Source organism: Giraffa tippelskirchi, chromosome 8 (genome assembly GCF_054371585.1).
Source record: "Giraffa tippelskirchi isolate mGirTip1 chromosome 8, T2T-mGirTip1v1.2.pri, whole genome shotgun sequence".
NCBI lineage: Eukaryota > Metazoa > Chordata > Mammalia > Artiodactyla > Giraffidae > Giraffa > Giraffa tippelskirchi.
In genome coordinates, this window is record NC_137282.1 from 29,314,009 (window position 1) to 29,334,110 (window position 20,102).

The following is a 20,102-nucleotide window of genomic DNA, read 5'->3' on the forward strand; positions in this document are numbered from 1 at the left end:
GTGTGTGGCATCTTGGCCTGTGTTTTCCTCTGTGGAACCTGGTACATGGCAGAGACTCAGATTCCACCTGTTTGTGGAATACAAAATTAAGAAATGAATTCATAAATAGAGACAGTTGGTTCTTGATTACTTGTTGTTATTGTTCACTTGCTCAGTCCTGTCCAACTGTTTGTGACCCCATGGACTGCAGCCCGCTGGGCTTCCCTGTCCTTCATTGCCTCCCAGAGTTTGCTCAAACTCATGTCCATTGAGTCAATGATGCCATCCAACCATCTCATCCTCTGTCACCCCCTTATCATCCTGCCCTCAATCTTTCCCAGCATCAAGTTCTTTTTGACAGATTGTTTACTTTGTAGGCTAATAAATCAGTGACTAAGTACCCAGAGAGGAAAGCTAAGTCAGGCCTCTCACCTGGGCTAACTGTTAGTAGCCCTAGAAGAGACTTCAACAGACAGAAGGGGTTGAAACCACCAGTGGCCATTGTCCTGGCCCAGTTAGCCCCTAGCTGGAGTCCAGGGATGGGTGGACACCTCAGCTGTTCCCAGTCCCCACTCAGCTTCAGGGGCTGATTCCCACAGCCTCTCCTGGAGTGTCCCCCTCACGACACTGCACTCAGAAAGGTGGCCAAATGCGGCCAGAAGCTGGTGAAAGATCGTGAGACGTGGAGCTTCATTGTGGATCCTCCAGACTCTCACCTGCGTGGAGAGAAATGCAGCAAATGCAGGCTTCAGCTTCCAAAAAAAGGCCTGTATTGGTCTCCCGAGGAAAGATTTATTTCAAAAACCAGCAAAGGATATGAAATGCCAGGCTCAATTCTCAGGCCTGGGATTGAGCGGCAGTTAGGCCGGGGCCCAAAATACTTGGGGAAATCAAGACAAGCTGGAGAGCGTGGCTCCTGAGTTTTAGTGGCAGCCAGAGCAGTTTCCCGCGGGCCTGAGGTGCCAGAGGTCCAGGATGCCCGTGTCGGGGGCTGGAAGTTGCTTGCCTTCTGGCGGTGACCAGGTTCGTCGCCGTAAGCCGTCGGAGGGCACATGGACGCCCTCCTCACCCTCGGCGCTTCAGCAAACACGATCTTGGGGAAAAGAAGAAGTAAAAGGAAGCTCACCAGCTGGGTGCCCTGCTCCAGCACTTCCCTCTTCTCTAAGGAATTCTGCTGTCTCTGGGCCCTGCTGCTCCTGCTATCTGGCATTTCCCAATTTCCAGAACAAGGCTGTGCATGGCAGTGGGCTTGGCAGGGTGAGACCAAGGCCTGGGGCCTAAGACATTAAATTATGTTCTAGAAAGAGGCAGCCTTCTAAGACGGAGAAACAGTTGGGGGGACTTGTCTTCGCAGCAGTGTGTGGCAAACACACACCTGAGGGTCTGTGACCACCGCTCCCGGTGGCTCTGAGGAGTCGCCCCACAGGAAGGGGGGTTTAAAATGGTGATGCCACAAAGCCTGAGACACGGCGTTTTGTCACCTAGCTCGACCTTACCCCTGGCAGCAAAACCGCGGAGCCAACCAAACTGTGCTCCCTTCCACATAAGTCCTGACTGAGGCCTCTTCCAAGACATCACCGGTTGCTTTTTCCAGCCTGAGAGGCTGTGAGCTTATTGTACTGTGGAGGGCAGGAGAAGCTCCTGTTACAACCCTGTCCTGGGGGAATAAGGTTGATTTCATTTGTTTTAGGCCCGTCACACACCTCAGACAGGGGTTCACCTTTTACTTACTGATTTTAATTGGACCTGATTTCACCTTTGTTCCCCAGCACCCTAGACACGGGGTGAGAGGCCTCATCCAGAGAGAAGGCGGGGACACTCTGGTCCCTGACCCCACTTCTCAGCAGGAATTACACTTTCAGGGGCTGACGTGAGGGATGGCGGTCAAGATGCAGTGAACCTGGCACCAGCCAACGATAACGGGAAAAGCCAGTCGGCTGCCATGATTCCTCTTTGGAAAGCAGCCCGTGGGAGTGACTCCGGGCCTGACTCTGCGCCCGCAGCAGCTGAAACACAGACTCAGCATTCTCAGGAATGGACAGATAATTGTTGAACACAGCCCAGGACAAATGCCAGGTGAAAGACCCCCGGTGGTTACCAGGCCAGACGATGCATCCCAGCCACCCAGGGGATGACTATTACGTAGACAGGGTCGCTGCCTTACCCACCTGCAAACCCAAACACCCAAAGTGAGACTCGGGATAAGCTTAGGGTGCTGTGTGCACAGCCAGGCTTGGGATCCAGCAGTGTAGACAGTGTGTTTCCAGGAAAAGACGAGAGAGGAGGTCACCCAGGCAGAGCAGGGCCACATAGACAAGGCCCCCACCAGCACCTGTGGTCAGGGAACAGAACCCACGGAGGATGAATTTCCACCTCCTCGGCCATCAGGGGAGAAGTCATTTTGGGGTGGGAGGTGAGAGCTGGTGTCCAGATGTTTTTCCAGACCTGGTGACCCTTCTGCCTCCTCAGGAATAATTTTCTCTGTGGCTTAGCTACTATTTTCTGATCTGCACCCAGGGGGAATTGAAAGGGGCCGGTGAGAACAGCACGTGCTAATAAAGTCTCCAAATGCAACAGTGTGAAGTGAGTAAATGCCGGACCATTCACCAAAGCAAATGCCTCAGTCACAGACAGACAGCAGTGACTGCAGACTGTCCAGGCTGCCCTCTGCTTCTCCCCAGCCTTCCATCACTCCTGTCCACCTGACCCTCCTTCCCAGCGCCACCCCCATTTCTGACTGTGCCCCTTCACCCCCGACAGCTCAGCTCAGCTCTAGAAAGGAATCCAAAAATGCCGAGTCAAAGAGATGGGTCCCGGCAAGTGCCAAACAAACTTCATTAACTGGTTTGCTGATCTGGGGGGTAAACAGTGAAGGCTACTTTTTGTTGTTGTTAATGCCACGGATGAATGAGACAAAGATCTAGTCTAGAAACCAAAACACTCATCTCACAAGTAATAGCCTGGCTTCCCCAGTTCAGCAAGCTTCTGGTAGGTGTTTGGTGGTGAGCTGGTAGTGGAGTGAGGCATCAAAAATACAAGGCAGGCACCAAATACTAGAACATAGGTCTATAAACACAGTAACGGCCGTTCCTCACAGCATTCCTCCTGGGGAACTGTTTCCGGGTCCTTCCCGTTAGAAACGATGAACTAGTTTAGGGGCTCATAAATGGGGGCGGGGTCCTGGCACTGCTATCCACCCCTGTACAGAGGAGGGGTCCTGGAAGGTGCTGGACAAATGACACTCAGCGAAGATTTTATTTGACTTGCCAAGCAAGTGTTCATTACAGAGTGACCAACTTGTTCCAGCTTGCCCAGGTCAGTCCTGTTTTTAGGGGTTTTTTGTCTTTTTGGTTTTTTTTTTTTTTTTTTGCATCCCTGGAACTCCTCAGTCCCGGGCCAAACCAGGAGAGTTGGTCATCCCCTCTGACTGGCACAACCTCGTAGAGAAACCGCCTCACTCCATCCAGCATCCTCACGCTGCTTCCTTCTCATGCTCTTCCCATGTGCAGTCACTACGCAAGGTCCCTGGGCCTCGCAGGAACTCCTCTGTGGCCGCACTCCCCCAACTTAGACACACACACACACACACACACACACACACACACACACGCTTTCATCTGGAGGGCCCGGGCACCTCCCCAGGATGTCGCTAGGTGGCGCTGTGTGGCGGCCCCAGGTGGAGGCTCCTCAACCAGTATAACCTGAGGATCCCCCAGCCTGGGACGTGGGAGGTGTGGAGCGCCTCACCAGCAGGGCTGCACGTGTGAAGTGTGCATTACACGGCTGCACAGGCCCGCACTGGTGTGATAATGTGGGGGTGGGTGGTGGTGGGGGACACAGGACCAAGTGAATTGGTGAAAGCCACCAGGAAGGACAAGGGAAAAATTCATCAACTCCCCTTCTTGAGGTTCATTAAGTCATGTAATTAGATTATGTCATGTAATCCACTCAGTCTGATTATGTCACATAATCCGTTCAGTCACTTAGCTTCTCACATAACTAGCCAGGTTATTATTACTTTTTAAAATCAGTAAAAAAAAAAAAAAAACGCAAAAAAAAAACACACGCAAGAACAGTTGTTTCACCAGAGCAACTTGTCATGTTAATAAAAATACCAGCGGCTTTACCTGCGATCATACAGATCTCCCATCATCTTCAGGGCTGAGATGCCTCGTTGCTGTATGTTTGCATGTGGAAGTTAGACTGGAATTTTCAAATCAGGCAGTCTTCGTCTCCCTTCCACCTGTCCCTCCCCCATGAGACATATGTGTCCCATGGGGTTCATGATTAGTGACATGTCCTACCTAGTTCTTTAGGAGTCACTGCCTTGTAGACTGGGATCGGGAGGGGAAGAGTATGTGAATTAGCAAACAAAGCTAAGCTGGCATGTGTTGTGAGCATGACCACAAAGAACAAAAAAGGGTATAAGCCAGAAATGCAGTTAAGTTAATAAATATATTCCCGTGGAAAAATACAAGCTACAGCTGGAGGAGGAGGGATGGAAATTGAGGAAACAGAGAGTCAATGAAACAGTGTGATTTGGAAACCAGTAATGCCAGGGAGCGATTTATGGGGTGAGACGGGACAGGCATGCAATGTGATATGACAGCTAAATGAGCAAAGGAGGTTTCAACCCTGCTGCACAAGCCCCGAGCACCGCACCCTGCAGCCGGTGGCATCTCGTGACAGCCCCTGGCTGTTTGTCGAGCACCTAATGTGTGTCGGGCTTAGCACACAGTCAGGTTATCCTTCAGAGTCTCTGAGGCGGGTGTTGTCACATCCAGCAAGGAAGCTGAAGCTCGGACAAGTTATGCAGCTTGCCCAGGATCACAGAGTTGGAAAGCAACAAACTGGAATTTAACCCACACTCGATCCAAAATCTCCCCTCCATGCTGGCTGCCACTCAGTGAATGAAGAGGCAAGGGACAGGCTAGAGGAGCCCTGCAGTGACCTCCGGCTGTGGGGTCCTGGAAGGTGCACAAAGACCAGGAGACTGACGCCCTGGGTTCCAAGCCCAGCCCTGCCTCCCAACAGCTGTGTGACTTTGAGTGTCACTTAATCTCTCTGTGCCAAAATGGGGAAAAAAAATACCGTCCACAGCAGGAGGTGTTGACGCCTAAGAGGATGTCGGGGGGGCTCTTGGTGTACTGTACAGCACCCAAAATGGCATACGTGTGCTGTTACAAGGCTTGCACAAGTGTTAGTCCCTCAGTTGTGTCCAACTCTGTGACCCTACGGACTGTAGCCTGCCAGGCTCCTCTGTTCATGGGATTCTCCAGGAAAGAATACTGGAGTGGGTTGCCATTCCTTTCTCCAGGGGATCTTCCCGACCCAGGGACTGAACCCAGGTCTCCTGCATTGTAGGCAGATTCGTTATCGTCTGAGCCACCAGGGAAGCCGACCTGTAAATCCCTGGTCCTTGAGCTGTACTGCTTCCACGCATTCATCATGACCAGTCAGTTCTACCTCTTGTATTTGGAAAACTTGTCATAATACCCTGCTGAGCCAGAAGATGATCGGACTATCAGGAATGAAGGCTGAGTCCTCCTCAAAGAGCTCGGTTTGTGTCCAGCTGGCTACAGTCTCCTCAGGATTTGCAAAACCTCCTGTGAGCTTTGCTGTCTCTCAAGTAAGCTGCTACAGTCTAGGAAAATTTAGTTCTGAAGGAAAGAAGGGTAACAGGGCAGCGACAGGTCTGGAAGCCATCCCCAGTGAAGAATGGTCAAAGGACGTGAAGATCCACGAGGCGTGGAGGAGAGGAACGTGGGGCCACCTTCAAAGGCTAACTCAGTGGAGAGGAGGAGGACTTCTGTGCTTGGAGTCGCTCCTCGGGGTGGAGCTAAATAAACAGAGGACAGGGGTGACAGTGGAGGGGCCTCTGGGGTGATGCACGCCCACTGCCTCTGGGCTTCTGAGGCTGGGCTAGAAAAACGAAGCGATTCCATTAGCCGCTGTGTTTGCCAGCAACATTTCTCCCACAGCAATTGGGTGTCCTACCATTTCAATGCCACTCTGACACCATCCCAGGTTAGAGCAGACCCGTACTTTAAAGGCTCCATCCCACAAGACGGCCTGCACATCTGAATGCTCATCCCAAGTCCTGGGTCCCCAGGCTGCCCACACTTGTGTCTGACTTGGCCACATATCTGAGGGTTCTCACCGCCCGCCTTCAGCTTTGATAATTCACTGAGATGAATCGCAGAAGTCAGAAAGGTACTACTCTTATGATTACAATCTTCTTATAAAGGATGCTACTCAGGGGCAGGCAAATGGAAGAGATGCACAGAGCATAGTGTGGCAGTGAGGGGTGCAGAGAACCCAGGTCGGGTGCACCAGCCTCCCATCCCTGTGTGTTCATTAATCCAGATGCTCCCCGGACCCTGCTACTCCTGGGGGTTTACATGGGGCCTCATTGTGTTGGCTGGGGTAACAAAGTCATTACCTGCACGGTTGAACTCAGTCTTAGAGATCAGAGGATAGGGCTGGAAGTTCTAACTCTCTCCTTGGTTCTTCTGGTGACCAGCCCCCCATCCTGAAGCTATCTAGCCCCCCACCCCAAAGACCATCCCATCCCATTAGCATAAACTCAGGTATGGGAGCTAAGGACTCTCCACGAATAACAAAACACCCCCAGCACTCAGGAAATTCTGAGGGTTTAGGTGCTCTGGCCAGGTAACCTGGGACAAAGGCCAACTCTATTTTTTATTATACCACAGGTACACGTTCACATCCCTTCTGTCTCTGACATGCTATGTTTAGTGGCTCTGAAACTGATTACGAGGCACAGTTCAGCCCAGTGTAAGAAGAGACCTTCAGAACTAGGGCTCTTTGGCAATTTAATGGGCCACCTCCAAAGGTCTGAGCTACCTGGAGCAGGAAGTGATCTGGTGAGGTCAGACAACCCTGGCTGAGACCCCTGAGCAGGAGAGCCCCGCGCTGGGTGGGTGGTAGTTTGAACCTGATGCTTGCTCACCCCCTGGCCTGGTCACAGGGTGATGTCAATGCCTTATTGATTTCAGAATCGAGAGTCACTTCCATTCTGGATGAACAGCACTGTCACCCGCAAGGCGGAAGGCTGGCACTGGGGCTGGCACGGATATGACAACGAGCTCAGAGCCATGAGGGGCATCTTCCTGGCCTTCGGACCCGGTAGGCGAGATCTTAGTCATTCCTCCCCAAGGCATCAGGGGGACGGCACTTGGAAAGGCTGGGGCGATTTCTTTACGGATCCTTTTTATGAGCAAAGCTGAGCAAAGCCAGCCGGTCTCCATGAAATGTCTTTGGCTGGCTTGCTTTCAAATGCTTCTTGGGTTTGGCAAACGTGGCCAAATACTTCTCCCTGTAAGTTTTAAATCTCAAGCGCAGTGAGGAAAATGTATTCCACATGTTTGTGATTCATTTTTTACTTAATTCATCAAAACATCCCTTCACAGCCATCTGATGTCCAGGAAAGCTTATCAGGCACCAGGTTGCTGACAGCCACAAGTCCCAAAGTTGACGTGCCTGCTTCACGGGGTCTGACACTTCCACACTTCCTCCCTGTCTAGAGCGGCCACCCCTGTGCAGGTCATCCAGTCTAGGGCCCACCAGAAGCTAGGATGTGCTCATGGCAGGCTAGGAAACGGTTTTGTGACTGACTTTGAGGATGAGCCAGAATGACTTTTGCAGTGTCTAGGATGAGAGCGGATTGACTTTGCCTTCTTGGATCTGATGCCTTCCTGGGTCTGGAAGAGAGGTGGGGCGGAGGGGGGCCCATTTGGTCATTTGCTTTAATTAATACAGCACTGTAAAATTCAAATTTTGGAAAAGTTTATCAAATGCCCTAACAATCATACTACTACCTGTACACTGCCTTAAAAAAAAAAAAAAAGAGTGAAAAGCAGTCAACAACCATCAACAGTCAGCTGACCAGATCACAAGCTCCTGGTCTTCCTTCTTGCTGTCTGCACTCCTTATTAAACATAATAAGCTTACCCTGCTATCCACAGTCCAAGTTCCTTTTTCTGGATGTTTTGATCAAAATGTTTCAGCCCACAAAAGCCCATGCTTTCCTATCAGGTGATAGGTTAGAGGTCACACCTGGAAGCCCTGCCCTCCTCCTCAACGTACCGTACAGAGATGCTTGTGAGCCCTTCTTCATTCCATCCACCTTGGGTCACTCTATCAACCACAAGAAAAACCTGCTGAGAGCTACAAGGTGTCAACTTCCTCCCCCTCCACGGGTGCCTCTGGGAGGCTGAGCTTAGGGAACACACGTGGGTCCACATCATTGCCCACACATCATCCAAGTCCCCACATCCTTAAGTAAGCAACAGGACCAGTAGCCGCAAGCATTTCTAGGGCACAGCTGGGTTCACAACATTGGCCTCAGAGAGTTCAGAGGATGCTCCTGCATGATACCGTCAACCGATAACAGCTACCTGTTAGCCAAGCCCCAGGTTAGAATCTGCAGAGCTCAGAAGCCAGCTGAGTTCAGGATGGAGCCTTGAGGATGCTGTGAGGTCAACTGCTAGATCAGGGTGGAGACATCCCAGGCCATGGCCTTTACACAGAGGAACATTAGACAGGGGCGCTTTCATTCAAACGCGTCGCCTCCTCCCTCCCCAAAAGAGAGGAATCAGATCATGAATGCAAAACAGTTGTCAGCTGGAGTGTTTATGAGTAAGCATCTTGGGCAGATTTTAAAACAGAAATGAATCTAGCCTCAAACCAAAATTTTAAACCAAGTACCCAGAGCTGCAACAGCTGATATTCAGTGGGGAGCTTTTTGTCCGTTAACAAAGGCCTCCATCATACGCTCCTTTAAAACTAAAAGCCCAAGTCTCTTATAGACAGAAAGACGACCCCAGATGAAAATGGACTGGGCTAATTGCAAAACTGTTTCCAGGCTGATACAGCCTCCCACAAACCATCATGTTTCTGGCTTCAGTTCTCATGCAAGATTGAACAGCTCTACACACTGACTGTTTACGCAGAAGAAAATTTAAGAGCAAGGTCTTTAATAACAATCTAGCTGCGCTTTGAGATAAACGTACTGCCCTCCTGATTAATTGGAGGTAATTCTCGCTTATACAGGATGCTGAGCATTGCTACGGCTGCCCAGATACAGCTTTAGAAGTCAGGAAGTCTGGTCCAGCTAAGCGAAAGGGAAATCATTCTGGAAGACAGGCTCTCTCTGGTTAATCCCAGTTCCTAATTGGAACAATCTAACTTTACCCTAAGACTGTAAGTCTTCCTTCTGTTTTGTAAGGAAGTTCATTTGTATCATTTCTTTTTAGAGTCCACATATAAGGGATATCATGCATTATTTCTAGGTGGCCTAGTGGCTCAGATGGTAAAGAATCTGCCTGCAATGCAGAAGATGCGGGTTTGATCCCTAGGTCGGGAAGATTCCCTGGAGGAGGGCAAGACCCACTCCAGTATTCTTGCCTGGAGAATCCCACGGACAAAGGAGCGGGAAGGGCTACAGTCCATGAGGTCGCAAAGAATTGGACACAACGGAGTGACTAAGCACATACGATATTTCTCCTTCTCTGTCTGACTTACTTCACTCAGTATGACAATCTCTAAGTCCACCCACTAACATTTTTTTTTTTTTTTGGTCAGAAGAGCTTGACCTCAATTTTTCTTGCCAAATGTTAAAGAAAGAGATGTCTGAAAGGCTGGGGACGGCTGTCTTGGATTTGCTATTGCCAGGACACGGCCACCACATGATGTGGCAGGATGACCTCACAGCCACAGCAAGTCAGGGAGACGAGTCTTCCGTGTCCTGGGATCAGCTCGCCACTGACTCCTCAGCTGCAGCTGATTCTTCTCTGGGGAGGCGTAACCACCATCCTCAGCTAATTGTAATGTTTTCCTTCATATGAGAAGGGTTGGCACTCCAGCCTCTACGTTCTCCTTCCCAGGGCGGCTCTGGATTTGTTTGATATTAGTGTTTACCCTGAGGCAATGCAGATCCTTACCCTCCCTACCCTAAAAGCAAGTGCACACTTCACATAAGCTATGGGGTAAATATTTTCAATGCAAACTTTCCCTTGCTGGGCACTTATTCTATTAATATTAACAACTCCCATCTATTGAGCACAGACATGAACCTACAATTAGGATTTAAGCAGCATCTCTGTGCCCATCCCCTGAGGTTATCCAGCTGGTGAGTGGCTGCAGGCTGCTCTGTAAAGCCTGTGAACTTCTTTATGTGGAATTCTACTTTTATACCTCAAAATGAGCAAAACCCATCACTTGAGACGTTGCTCTGGATCTGACATACTCTGTGGCAGAGTTGTCTGTGTTGCTTCTGTATTTGTAATTTCAGGGTTAACGAAAGAGCGGAATCTGGTGTGGACACTTCTGGGTCATGTCGCTGTCACTCTTAGTGTTTGCTTGCTTTTTAAACCAAGGATATGTGATCGGTTTAGCAAAGCAATTATAAAGATTCTTTTCTAAGATAGAAAACTTGTCCTTAGAGACCCAAAACTACCTTTTAAAAAACTTATGGAGGGACTAAAAGAGCACATGCCTAGGCCTTTATTGATGGATAAAGTGAAAGTTAGTCACTCAGTCAAGTCCAACTCTTTGTGACCCCCTGGACTGTAGCCCACAAGGCTCCTCTGTCCATGGAATTCTCCAGGCAAGAATACTGCAGTGGGTTGCCATTTCCTTCTCCACGGGATCTTCCTGACCCAGGGATTGAACCCAGGTCTCCCACATTGCAGGCAGACTCTTTACCGACTGAGCCACCAGGGAAGCCACTATTGATGGATAAAAGTCCCTCGTAAATTCAACTTCAATAGTTTTGGGTATTTTGTTGGAAGCACTGGTTTGGAACCTAAATGTGAAGCAGCTTATCTATGAATATCACTAAAGTCTCATATTCACTCTTTGTCATTATTCGGTCACTTAGCCATGTCCGACTCTGCAACCCCATGGACCGTAGCTCACCCAGCTTCCCTGTCCTTCACTGTCTCCCAGAGTTTGCTCAAACTCATGTCTATTGAGTAGATGATGTTCATTCAGCATCTTTTCTGCCTCCTACGGAGAAAGAGAAGGTCCCTTCAGCACCCTTACTTGCTATGCTGTGAACAGCCAGCCCTGCCCCCGGTGGCCTGTGTCCATGTAGAGTCTGGAGCAGCGTCTGGGTGGAAGCACTTTCCTTCATGAGATGGCTTCCAGCCTTCACTTGGGCCCCCAACTCCAATACCAGCTTCTTTATCTTCCCCACAGCTAAGTTACTTTATCTGCTAGTGAAAAGCCCCCAAGGAATATTCAACTGATCTTCCAGACATACTTAGGAGACCATCTCTGTGACTTGTGCATTAGCCACACTGAGAAAACTATACAACTGCCAGTTCTGTCCTGTCCTGGGACCTCCACATGGCAGAAAAATGGGAAACATTCTTGAGCTGGGGGCACCCAGGCTAACCAGTCCCTGCCAGATAGGTGGCCTGGTAGAGACCTATGCAACCGAATTGGGTTTGGGGAGCTGGGCAAGATGAGGCTTTCAGAAATAAGCAGCTTCAAGTGGCCTTTGGGTCCTTAAGGAAAGCTCTGTTGTTACAAGGAAGCACAGTTATGCACAAATCAGTTTGTTGTCCGATTTGTCTTTCAAAGAAAGATGGCGCTAAGTGGTAAAGATCCCACCTGCAGATGCAGGAGACATAAGAGATGCAGGTTCAATCCCCGAGTTGGGAAGATTCCCCTGGAGAAGGAAATGGCAACTCACTCCAGTATTCCTGCCTGGAGAAGCCCATGGACAGAGGAGTCTGGCGGGCTACAGTCCATGTGGTCGCAAAGAGTCGGACACACTAAAGCAACTTAGCTCACACTCACATCTCTGTAAACCATAGAAAGCGACTTCCTTTCACAACCTAGAACCTTCCAGATCTCCTTCCAGGTTCACAATCCCTTGGCCAGGCTCTGTGGACAAGCGGGATCTACCAGTCCTAGAGCTGCTGAAATGCCGAGCATAATCCCTCCACCGCGTGACCTACCCCTCTCTGCCCTGCCCAGCCCAGGAGTGGCTTGACCACTTGCTTCCTTGCCTTTCCCTTGCAGATTTCAAATCCGACTTCAGAGCTGCTCCCATCAGAGTCGTGGATATCTACAACCTCATGTGCAAGGTGACAGGCGTCACCCCCCTGCCCAACAATGGGTCCTGGTCCCGGGTGATGTGCATGCTGAAGGACCCAGCCAGCTCGGCCCCGGCTGCCCCGCCCAGCACCTCTGCACTGGTCACCATCCTGCTAGTACTGCTGGTGATGCTGGCCTAGCTGCTTGAGCTGTGTCCCCAACACTCTGCACAGTGGGTGAATTAACAACCTCCTTGATTCATGCAAGGCCATACAACTGTTAATCTATTCTTGGATGATTCCATACACAAAAGTCCCTATTTCTTTAGAATTGTTTTTGTTTGTTCTAGAGGTAAGGAAAGTTCTAGCTTTTCATTTGTTGAACTATAGGTTATTTTCTTTATGTTTTTTTCATGTACTCAGATGAATTGTCTGAACAGGGCCTCCCGCTGTAGTGACCAGACCCCAGGTGGAGTCCTGGCCCCTCTGTTTTGCACAAAGGAGGATCTTGTCTGGGGTCTGTCTACACCTGGGAGCCATCCTGTACAGCTCCTTCCATCAGGGGAAAAAGAAGGCCCATGTGAAAGCAGTAGCTTCACTGACCCAGCTCGTGGGGTTTCTTCACCTTATACAAAGTCCCAGAAAGTGCGTATCTTAGCTTGGCTCACCCATCAGTCAAACTCCCTAAAAATTGCAGAATTCAGAGAACAAAGTGAAAGATATGGGTTCCTTCCCAAAGTCTGAGTGCACAAAATTTTCTCCCTGTGTTGAGGAGCAGAAGAGTTTACCATAGATACGGGCTTCTACGAGCCTTCTCCTAGCGTATTTGCTGTGTGAACACACACACGGCATGAGCTGGATTGCCTGTCTGCCCACCTGCCTGTGGGAAGGCTGACCTAGAGGATCCCATATAGAATGTGAGTGCGTGCTCAGTCACTTCAGTCATGTCTGACTCTGTGCAACCCCATGGACTGTAACCCCAGACTCCTCTGTCCATGGGATTCTCCAGGCAAGAATACTGGAGTGGGTTGCCATTTCCTACTCTAGGGAATCTTCCCAACCCAGGGATCAAACCCGGGTCTCTTACATCTTCTGCACTGGCAGGTGGGTTCTTTACCACTATTGCCACTGTAAACTCCAGCAACACCTGACATATCATCTATCATCACGGGTGGGGAAAGGGATGTCTGGCTGATGACAGTGTGGACATACTTGCAGAAATCTCACTCCATTGCTTGAAATGGTGACGTATTGAGCATAAGTTTGATGCACCCACGTCCCTGAGAGCAAGGTTGCTTCAACAGCCACAGCAAAGTGGACCCTTGAGTGACCCAGAATTCCAAGAAAAATGGTGGAGCGCAGGGAATAGAGTCAGCATGATGCAACGGAATCCCAGTCACTAACCACTTGGCCATTTGATTAGGCAACAGTTTGGGCAAAGTGACACCTCAGAGACCTTGGTTTTTAAGAAACCGCAAAGAAGAGGCACTGAGCCTGAGTTGAAATGCTTTTAGTCTTCTAAGTCTGCTAGAGGAGACCTTGTTGCAAAACAGGGAATACCTGCACTTCTCTGTGATCAGAGCCATCGACATGTATCACCGCGTTAGAAATGAGTTTGTGCTAAATGAAGCCCACCTGCAGATAAGACTTCTCATCAAGACAAGACAACAGATCAGGTCTCGGCAGGACAATAAAGCCCCTTATGTGTTGTTTACCTTGAAAAATGAAAATCTATGCTCACCCTGATTCAAGAAGTCTGGGAGCCATCTCTAGACCTTGAATCATGAGTGCAAAGGATCACTGCTTAAAAATATCACATTTATCTTCACAAAAGATTTCTAAGGTTTTATGTAATGTGTTTTTAAAGCGCTAGCAAACCATCAAGTCAATAGGAAAGGCAAATCAGCCTTTGTTATCTGTCTGAAAATCAATTAGGGATTTGGGAACACTGTGGTGGTTATTGAAACAGCATCTATTGTTTGAAGTTTTCTTTCTTTGTAAAGGACTGTGTTCTAATAAACTCGGTGGAGCTCATTGTGCTCCCATGTGAAGGAAGGAGACCTAAAAGAAATCCAGTGATTCCATTAAAAGTGGATTATCCAAGTCTAGAGGGGTACGAACAGATACACGGTCTTGAGTTTGTCCTTCCCACTCTGTTCTACCAGTTTTCCCCCTCACTCATTCTTAAAATCTTCAAGTTACATAATAAAATTTCGGACATCTGCCTGACAAGGTATAGTTACTCTGTAAGTCGTTTTGAAGCTCCAGTACTTTGCCCACCTTATATGAAGAACTGACTCTTTAGAAAAGACCCGGATGCTGGGAAAGATTGAAGGAAGGAGAAGGAGGTGACAGACAATGAGATGGCTTGATGGCATCACCAACTCAATGGACATGAGTTTGAGCAAACTCCGGGAGATGGTGAAGGACTGGGAAGACTGGCATGCTGCAGTCCATGAGGTTGCAAAGTCAGACATAACTGAGCAACTGAACAACAACAACAACAACAACAAAAATGAGAATAAGACACTTTTGGAATCATACATATTGGTGAATAATAAAGAAAATTCAGACACTGAATGGAGGAAAAAACTTAAACCTAAAGCAATACATATATTTTAGTGGCTTAACTGTTTAGCTAGAATTTTTTTCTTTTTGTTCTAAGTTATGTTCTTTTCCCAAGGAAAATTCTACTTTCTCTAAACACATTTTGTTCCATCAGACTAACATTTGCTAGGACTATACACACAACTTTCCTCCTGTTTTACCACTTCAACACTAGTTCCGGGAGGAAGGTCATTGGACTGACCTGCAAATACCAAAGATAGATGAAAGGAGTGATCTTTAAGTTGAAGATAAAATGAATGGCTACTGTCCTTGCCTGTATGCAGAATCACCAGAACCCAACTCAACTACGTCCTGAAGACTTCAGCATAAATTAGAGCAGGCCCAGGGAATTCTTTCTCACCTCCAAGAGGCTTGACTTACAAAGTCCCAACTCTCTTTACTTTTAAAGGGCTCTTCGAAATCCACAGCAGATCTGAATTGTCATAGACAGTAGTTTGCAAACCTTCTGGGATTGCCAGCATCACTGGCCCTCTTCTGGAGATGCAGCTTCTGAGGACCTGGCACGGGGCCTTCGACAACACTTTTAAGTTACATGGAACTAAGGTCTGGGTTTGCCCTAAGGAGTGGTGGGTTCTGATTTGACCTTGGTAGACCCGAGTCTCCCACAGCAACTTCATGATCTGCCGGTTTCTTCAGGGGCCATCAGCCTGGCATTGGCTACTGATCCCAGCTGGGTCAGCTTCCCGCCTTTCTAAAACCAAAGCAGATCTCTAAGTCCCGGTGATGAAATGGCTTTTCTACTCAATCCCTGTGAGTTTAAGATCCTCAACGGTGCTATCAGACAAACTCATTGTTCAAGACACACAGCTCTTTTACGAATTTTCTATGAAAGTTTTTTACATGTCTGTAAATCTCAAGAGATTTCCAAATGTGATTATGTGTTTAATCTTTGTAAGCAATTGGTGATAGACCAAAGTCAGCTCTTGTAAGCTACTTGTGAGGAGGAAGAAAGATGGGAGGCTTGACAGCCTAGGTATAAACCACAGGAAACTTGGTCTCAGGTCTGTGTCATGGAAGATATGCTTATGTGTTGCTTTGAAATCATAAAATTGCACCTAGCACCGTGCCTCACATGTTTCGTAAATGTCCCAAAAATGTGTTGAATGAAAAAAAGAATAAATATCACTGAGGAGACTTGCTTACACAGCATATATTCTTTCTCTTTGTCTGTACTTTTTCAAACAAACCTTTCCTTTTTGGATTGCTATCTTTTCTTATCACCCAGTGACAATATAATTATACTTCATTTCAGGGACTAAGCATATTCCATCCCAAGCTTATAAACTTGACAGATTGGTGGAAGGAAGGAAGGAGGTTAAATTTTGAATATACTAAGCATATTTACTTTTTTAAAATGTGACAGTTTTATCAAGATTCAGTTTACATGCCTTATAACCCTTCCTTTTAAAGTATCAATTTAATGGCATTAGTATGGTCACAGAGCTGTGCAACTATTCCACAATCAACTCTAGAACATTTTATCACCCTGAAAAGAAATTCCATATCCATGAGCATGTTAGCACTCACCCCCCCTTTCCCCCTACGCACCCCTAGGCAACCTCTAAACTACACTCTATCCCTACAGATTTGCCTCTTGGGGATATTTCAAGAAAATGGAATATACACAAACTGTGTGGCCGTCTGAGTCCAGGCTCTAGCCAACGTTACTACTCAAATACACTCAGTCTCTCTCAGAGCATCTCTCTTTCTTATTTTTTTAATGTGGATCATTTTTAAAGTCATTATTGATTTGTTACAATATTGCTTCTGCTTTGTCTTTTGGTATTTTTGGCCTTGAGGCATGTGAGATCTTAGCTCCCCGACCAGGGATGGAACCCACACTCCCTGCACTGGAAGGTGAAGTCTTAACACTGGACCACCAGGGAAGTCCCTCCCAGAGCATCCTTATGGCATCACTCCAGAAACCAGTAACAGCCCACATGCCCCTTCTCACCAGCAGCCCAGCCAGGACCTCTGCGTATCACTGTGCGTCAGCTTCCTGACAGGTGTTCTTGAGATGACGAAGGCTGGCTCTGGCTCATTCTCCTCTCTTCCACTTGAGGGTCCTGCTCAAATCCTGACCAGGCCACTCCCCTGCCTGAACCCAACATTGACTGCCCCCCAACCCCACCCCACTACCATCTTAATCTGACTCCTGCAGTAGGCTTCCTGGGGCTGGCACCTTGTGTGTCCTTTTACCTGATCTTGGGTCACTCTCCCTTTCACTCCGTAAGCTCTTCTTGCCTTAGAGTGTTTTCATCCTGTCACTTTCTCCTCCTTGACTAGTACCCCGTCCTCACCTGCTTAGTGTCCCTTCCCTGAGAACTCAGGCCAAATGTTTCCTTACACTCCTCTGGACCAGATCAGGCCCCGCTGGCTGATAATCTTTACACCAGCCACATGCAACCCCATGTGTCACAATACCAGTAGCTGGAAGACGCAAGTAACAGTCCTCTCCTAGAGCCTTTAGAGGGAGCACAGCTTCTCAGTTTCAGACTTCTCACTTCCAGATCCGTGAGAGGATACATTTCTGTTCTTTTAAGCCACCCAGTTTCTAGTCATCTGTTTCAGCAAGCACAGGAAATAAATACACCTTTCAAGCTTCTTTCAGAGTAGTCAATCTAGCTCATCAAAGATTTCTTGAGCTCCTCCCTCACACCAGGTACCGGGCTATCTTTTGGGGACGCATAGAGGAAAAATTCTCTTTCCTGTCCTCAAAGAATTTACAAGGCAGTCATTTCATTTCTTCCAATTTTTAAAAAATAATTTTATTTTTTATTGAAGTATAGTTGACTTACAGTGTTGTGTTAGTTTCTGGTTAGATTCATATTCTTTTCTATTATGGTTTATTATAAGATATTGAATATAGTTCCCTGTGTCATTTCTTCCATTTTTGAGAGGAGTCAAATTCTTGTTTCTGGAGAATGAAATGTTCTGGTTGCTATGGGCACTGCAAGGAGAGAATTTCACAGGAAACAGGAGTAACACAATGAAGAAGGGATCAGCTAACCACCCTTGTCTCTCATTCCTATGGAATTAAATTCCAAATTCTGCCTTCCATCCATTTCTATGGTTTGACGTCCCTCTACATCTTGGATATTTCATGTCACATTTCTCAGCTGAGCCCCTGGACGAACCATTGTCAACTCTCTTACCTTGGTCCCATGTCCAGGATGCTCCTTCCCACTCTCTGTCTAGCAAACATCCTTCAGAGCCGTCTCTGTAAGGCTTTGGGGCTCTCACATTCTTTTCTTGTTTCATTTATTGTAGAGCAAATCACATTGCCTTGTAATAATCTGTTGTCACGAGTTCTCCAACAAGGCTGTAAACTAAGCAGAGTGCTGGGATCGTATCTTCTCATTTTCGAAGTCACCAGACCACATCTGTAGCACCAGCAAAGTCTGCCCATACAACAGTTGATAATTGCCTGGTGAAATGAATGAATTATTGAAGGAAGGAAGGAAGGAGGGAAAGAAGGAAGGAAGGAAGGAATGGAAAAGCTTAAGACACTCTGGTCAGAAGATCACCTAAATTTGGACAGAGCTTCTCACAGTAGTGATAAGTTGTAAAAGCCAGAGGCAGGAAATCTTTTGTAGAAAGTAGCAGGATTTGACAAATGACTAATGTGTGACATGGAATCCAGGGGGCAGGGGTTTCTTTTTCAACATTTCAGCAGGCCCCCTCTTTAGCCATGAACACTCGGAAGTGCAGCAGATGGGAATAAAGGAAGAAAAGATAAATGAGTCCTGTCTTCACCATGCTTAATTCGACTTTTCAACAAGATGCTAACACAAGCCTGCAATGTCATTTCCCTATGGCTTGAAAGAGACAGCAGAAGGGGGTTCACAGCCCTGGATGCTCAAGTCCCAGCACGTGGAGGAAGAGGAGGCGTTCCAGTCACCGGCTCCCTTCCTCCCACACCTTCTGAGTCCCACCTACTTCTGCTGCTGGGAAATGGGGAGTGGGTGGTGGGAGGAGGTGAAGACCCCAATTTTCTTCACACATCAACTACCATATGCCTCAGTTTCCCTCCTGTCAGATGAAGACAATTTCATTTGTTATTTACTTTACAGGGGTGCCCTGAAGATTAATGAGAAGATGTTTCTAAGTACCCTGAAAGCCCTCGGGACTGTGGTTGTGTAAGCATCAGGTGGTGCACATGGCCGGCTCTTTTGGCACACACAAAAATAGAGGGAAGAAAGTTCAAAAGGAGACAAACACACAAAGTTCAAAAACACACCCCAGGGCTGTTTCTCGGTTGGCGTGGGTGTTATATAGGTCTCTGGATGCAACTGGCTGAGAGCAAGGCGATGATGACGTGTAGGGCGGAAACTGACGGGCAGCCTTCCCAGCAGGCTCCGCGCGCCCGGGACAACGTGTGAGATGTGAGTTGTCGCGGGAAGTTGAACGAATCCCTGAACAAGTAGCGACCCGGAAGTTCCTAGAGAAACGCCATCCTAAGTTGTTTGAAGGTCTGTGGTTCTCAAACTTCAGGGCGAATTAAAATCACTTGGTGATTTTAATAAGAGGAGGATTTCCAGGCCTTACCTCTAGAAACCATCATGGTTTCCAGTTTGGTTTGCAGTTCATGGCTGGTTTGGAGTTCTGCCCAGGAATCTGAATTTAAGTAAGCTGATTCTTCTGCATCCCAACCTTTGAGAATCAGGGATCAAAATTTTACAGCCAGCTGGTGAACTAACGCATGATTCTCTGAAGGCAGAGATAGACTGGGCCTAAATGAATTCTAACCCTTGTTCTAAATTATTTCTAAAGGATATTTTATTTATTTATTTGGCTGTATTGGGTCTTAGTTGCAGCAGGCAGGATCTTAGTTGTGGGAGCTAGTTCCTTGACCAGGGATTGAACTGGGTCTTAGCTACTAGACTACAGGGAAGTCCCTAAATTCTGCTTCAGAATGGATTGTGGAGAGGACAGGGGAGGCAGAATTTTCTGGGGGAGACTCCACACCATTACTAAGTACAGACATTCATGTACCCAGAGCAGTAAATAAATGACTGAGGTGTATTCAGGCTGTGTGATTGGGTAGCCACTGGCCACATGTGGCTACTGAAAACTTAAAATGTGAAATTGAATTTAAGTCCAAATAGAGATTTAATATAAGTATGAAAGACACCAGATTTCACAGATTTAATGCAAAAAAGAGAAAAGATTTAATTAGCATTTTTTCATTTATATATGTGGACATAGTAATGTTTTAGAAATGCATTGTGAACTAAAATATGTTAAAATGAATTTCATTTGTTTCCTTTTTCTTTTATTAATGAGGTTACCAGAAATTTTAAATTTCTTCTGTTACTCACATAATATTTTTCTTGGATAGTATTGTTCTAGATCTTTATACTGTCTGGGTCTTAATTTATAGAAGTCCTTGTTCTTGCCATATGCTTCTTCTGGATAATACTGGTG

General features: G+C 47.4%; 1 protein-coding gene and 1 long non-coding RNA gene across 5 annotated transcripts in view; one reads left to right on the forward strand and one right to left on the reverse strand.

Moving 5' to 3' along the window:
* The window catches only part of ENPP6 (ectonucleotide pyrophosphatase/phosphodiesterase 6), a 97,982-nt gene that overhangs the window by 63,930 nt on the left and 13,950 nt on the right, over positions 1 to 20,102 (forward strand). For 2 of the 4 annotated variants that reach the window (XM_081521884.1, XM_081521883.1), the window contains exons 7-8: positions 6,999 to 7,128; positions 12,034 to 12,098. In XM_081521884.1, the coding sequence (XP_081378010.1) occupies positions 6,999 to 7,128; positions 12,034 to 12,098 (195 nt within the window). Of the gene's footprint in view, positions 1 to 6,998; positions 7,129 to 12,033; positions 15,825 to 18,748; positions 18,811 to 20,102 lie in introns of those variants that run through there. The other 2 variants (XM_081521885.1, XM_081521882.1) reach the window with 2 other exon arrangements.
* Positions 6,625 to 19,035, reverse strand: LOC145518139 (uncharacterized). Its single transcript, XR_014062632.1, has 3 exons — positions 18,916 to 19,035; positions 17,831 to 18,102; positions 6,625 to 7,703 (listed from the first exon to the last, which is right to left on the reverse strand). It is a non-coding gene; the product is annotated as an uncharacterized LOC145518139 (long non-coding RNA).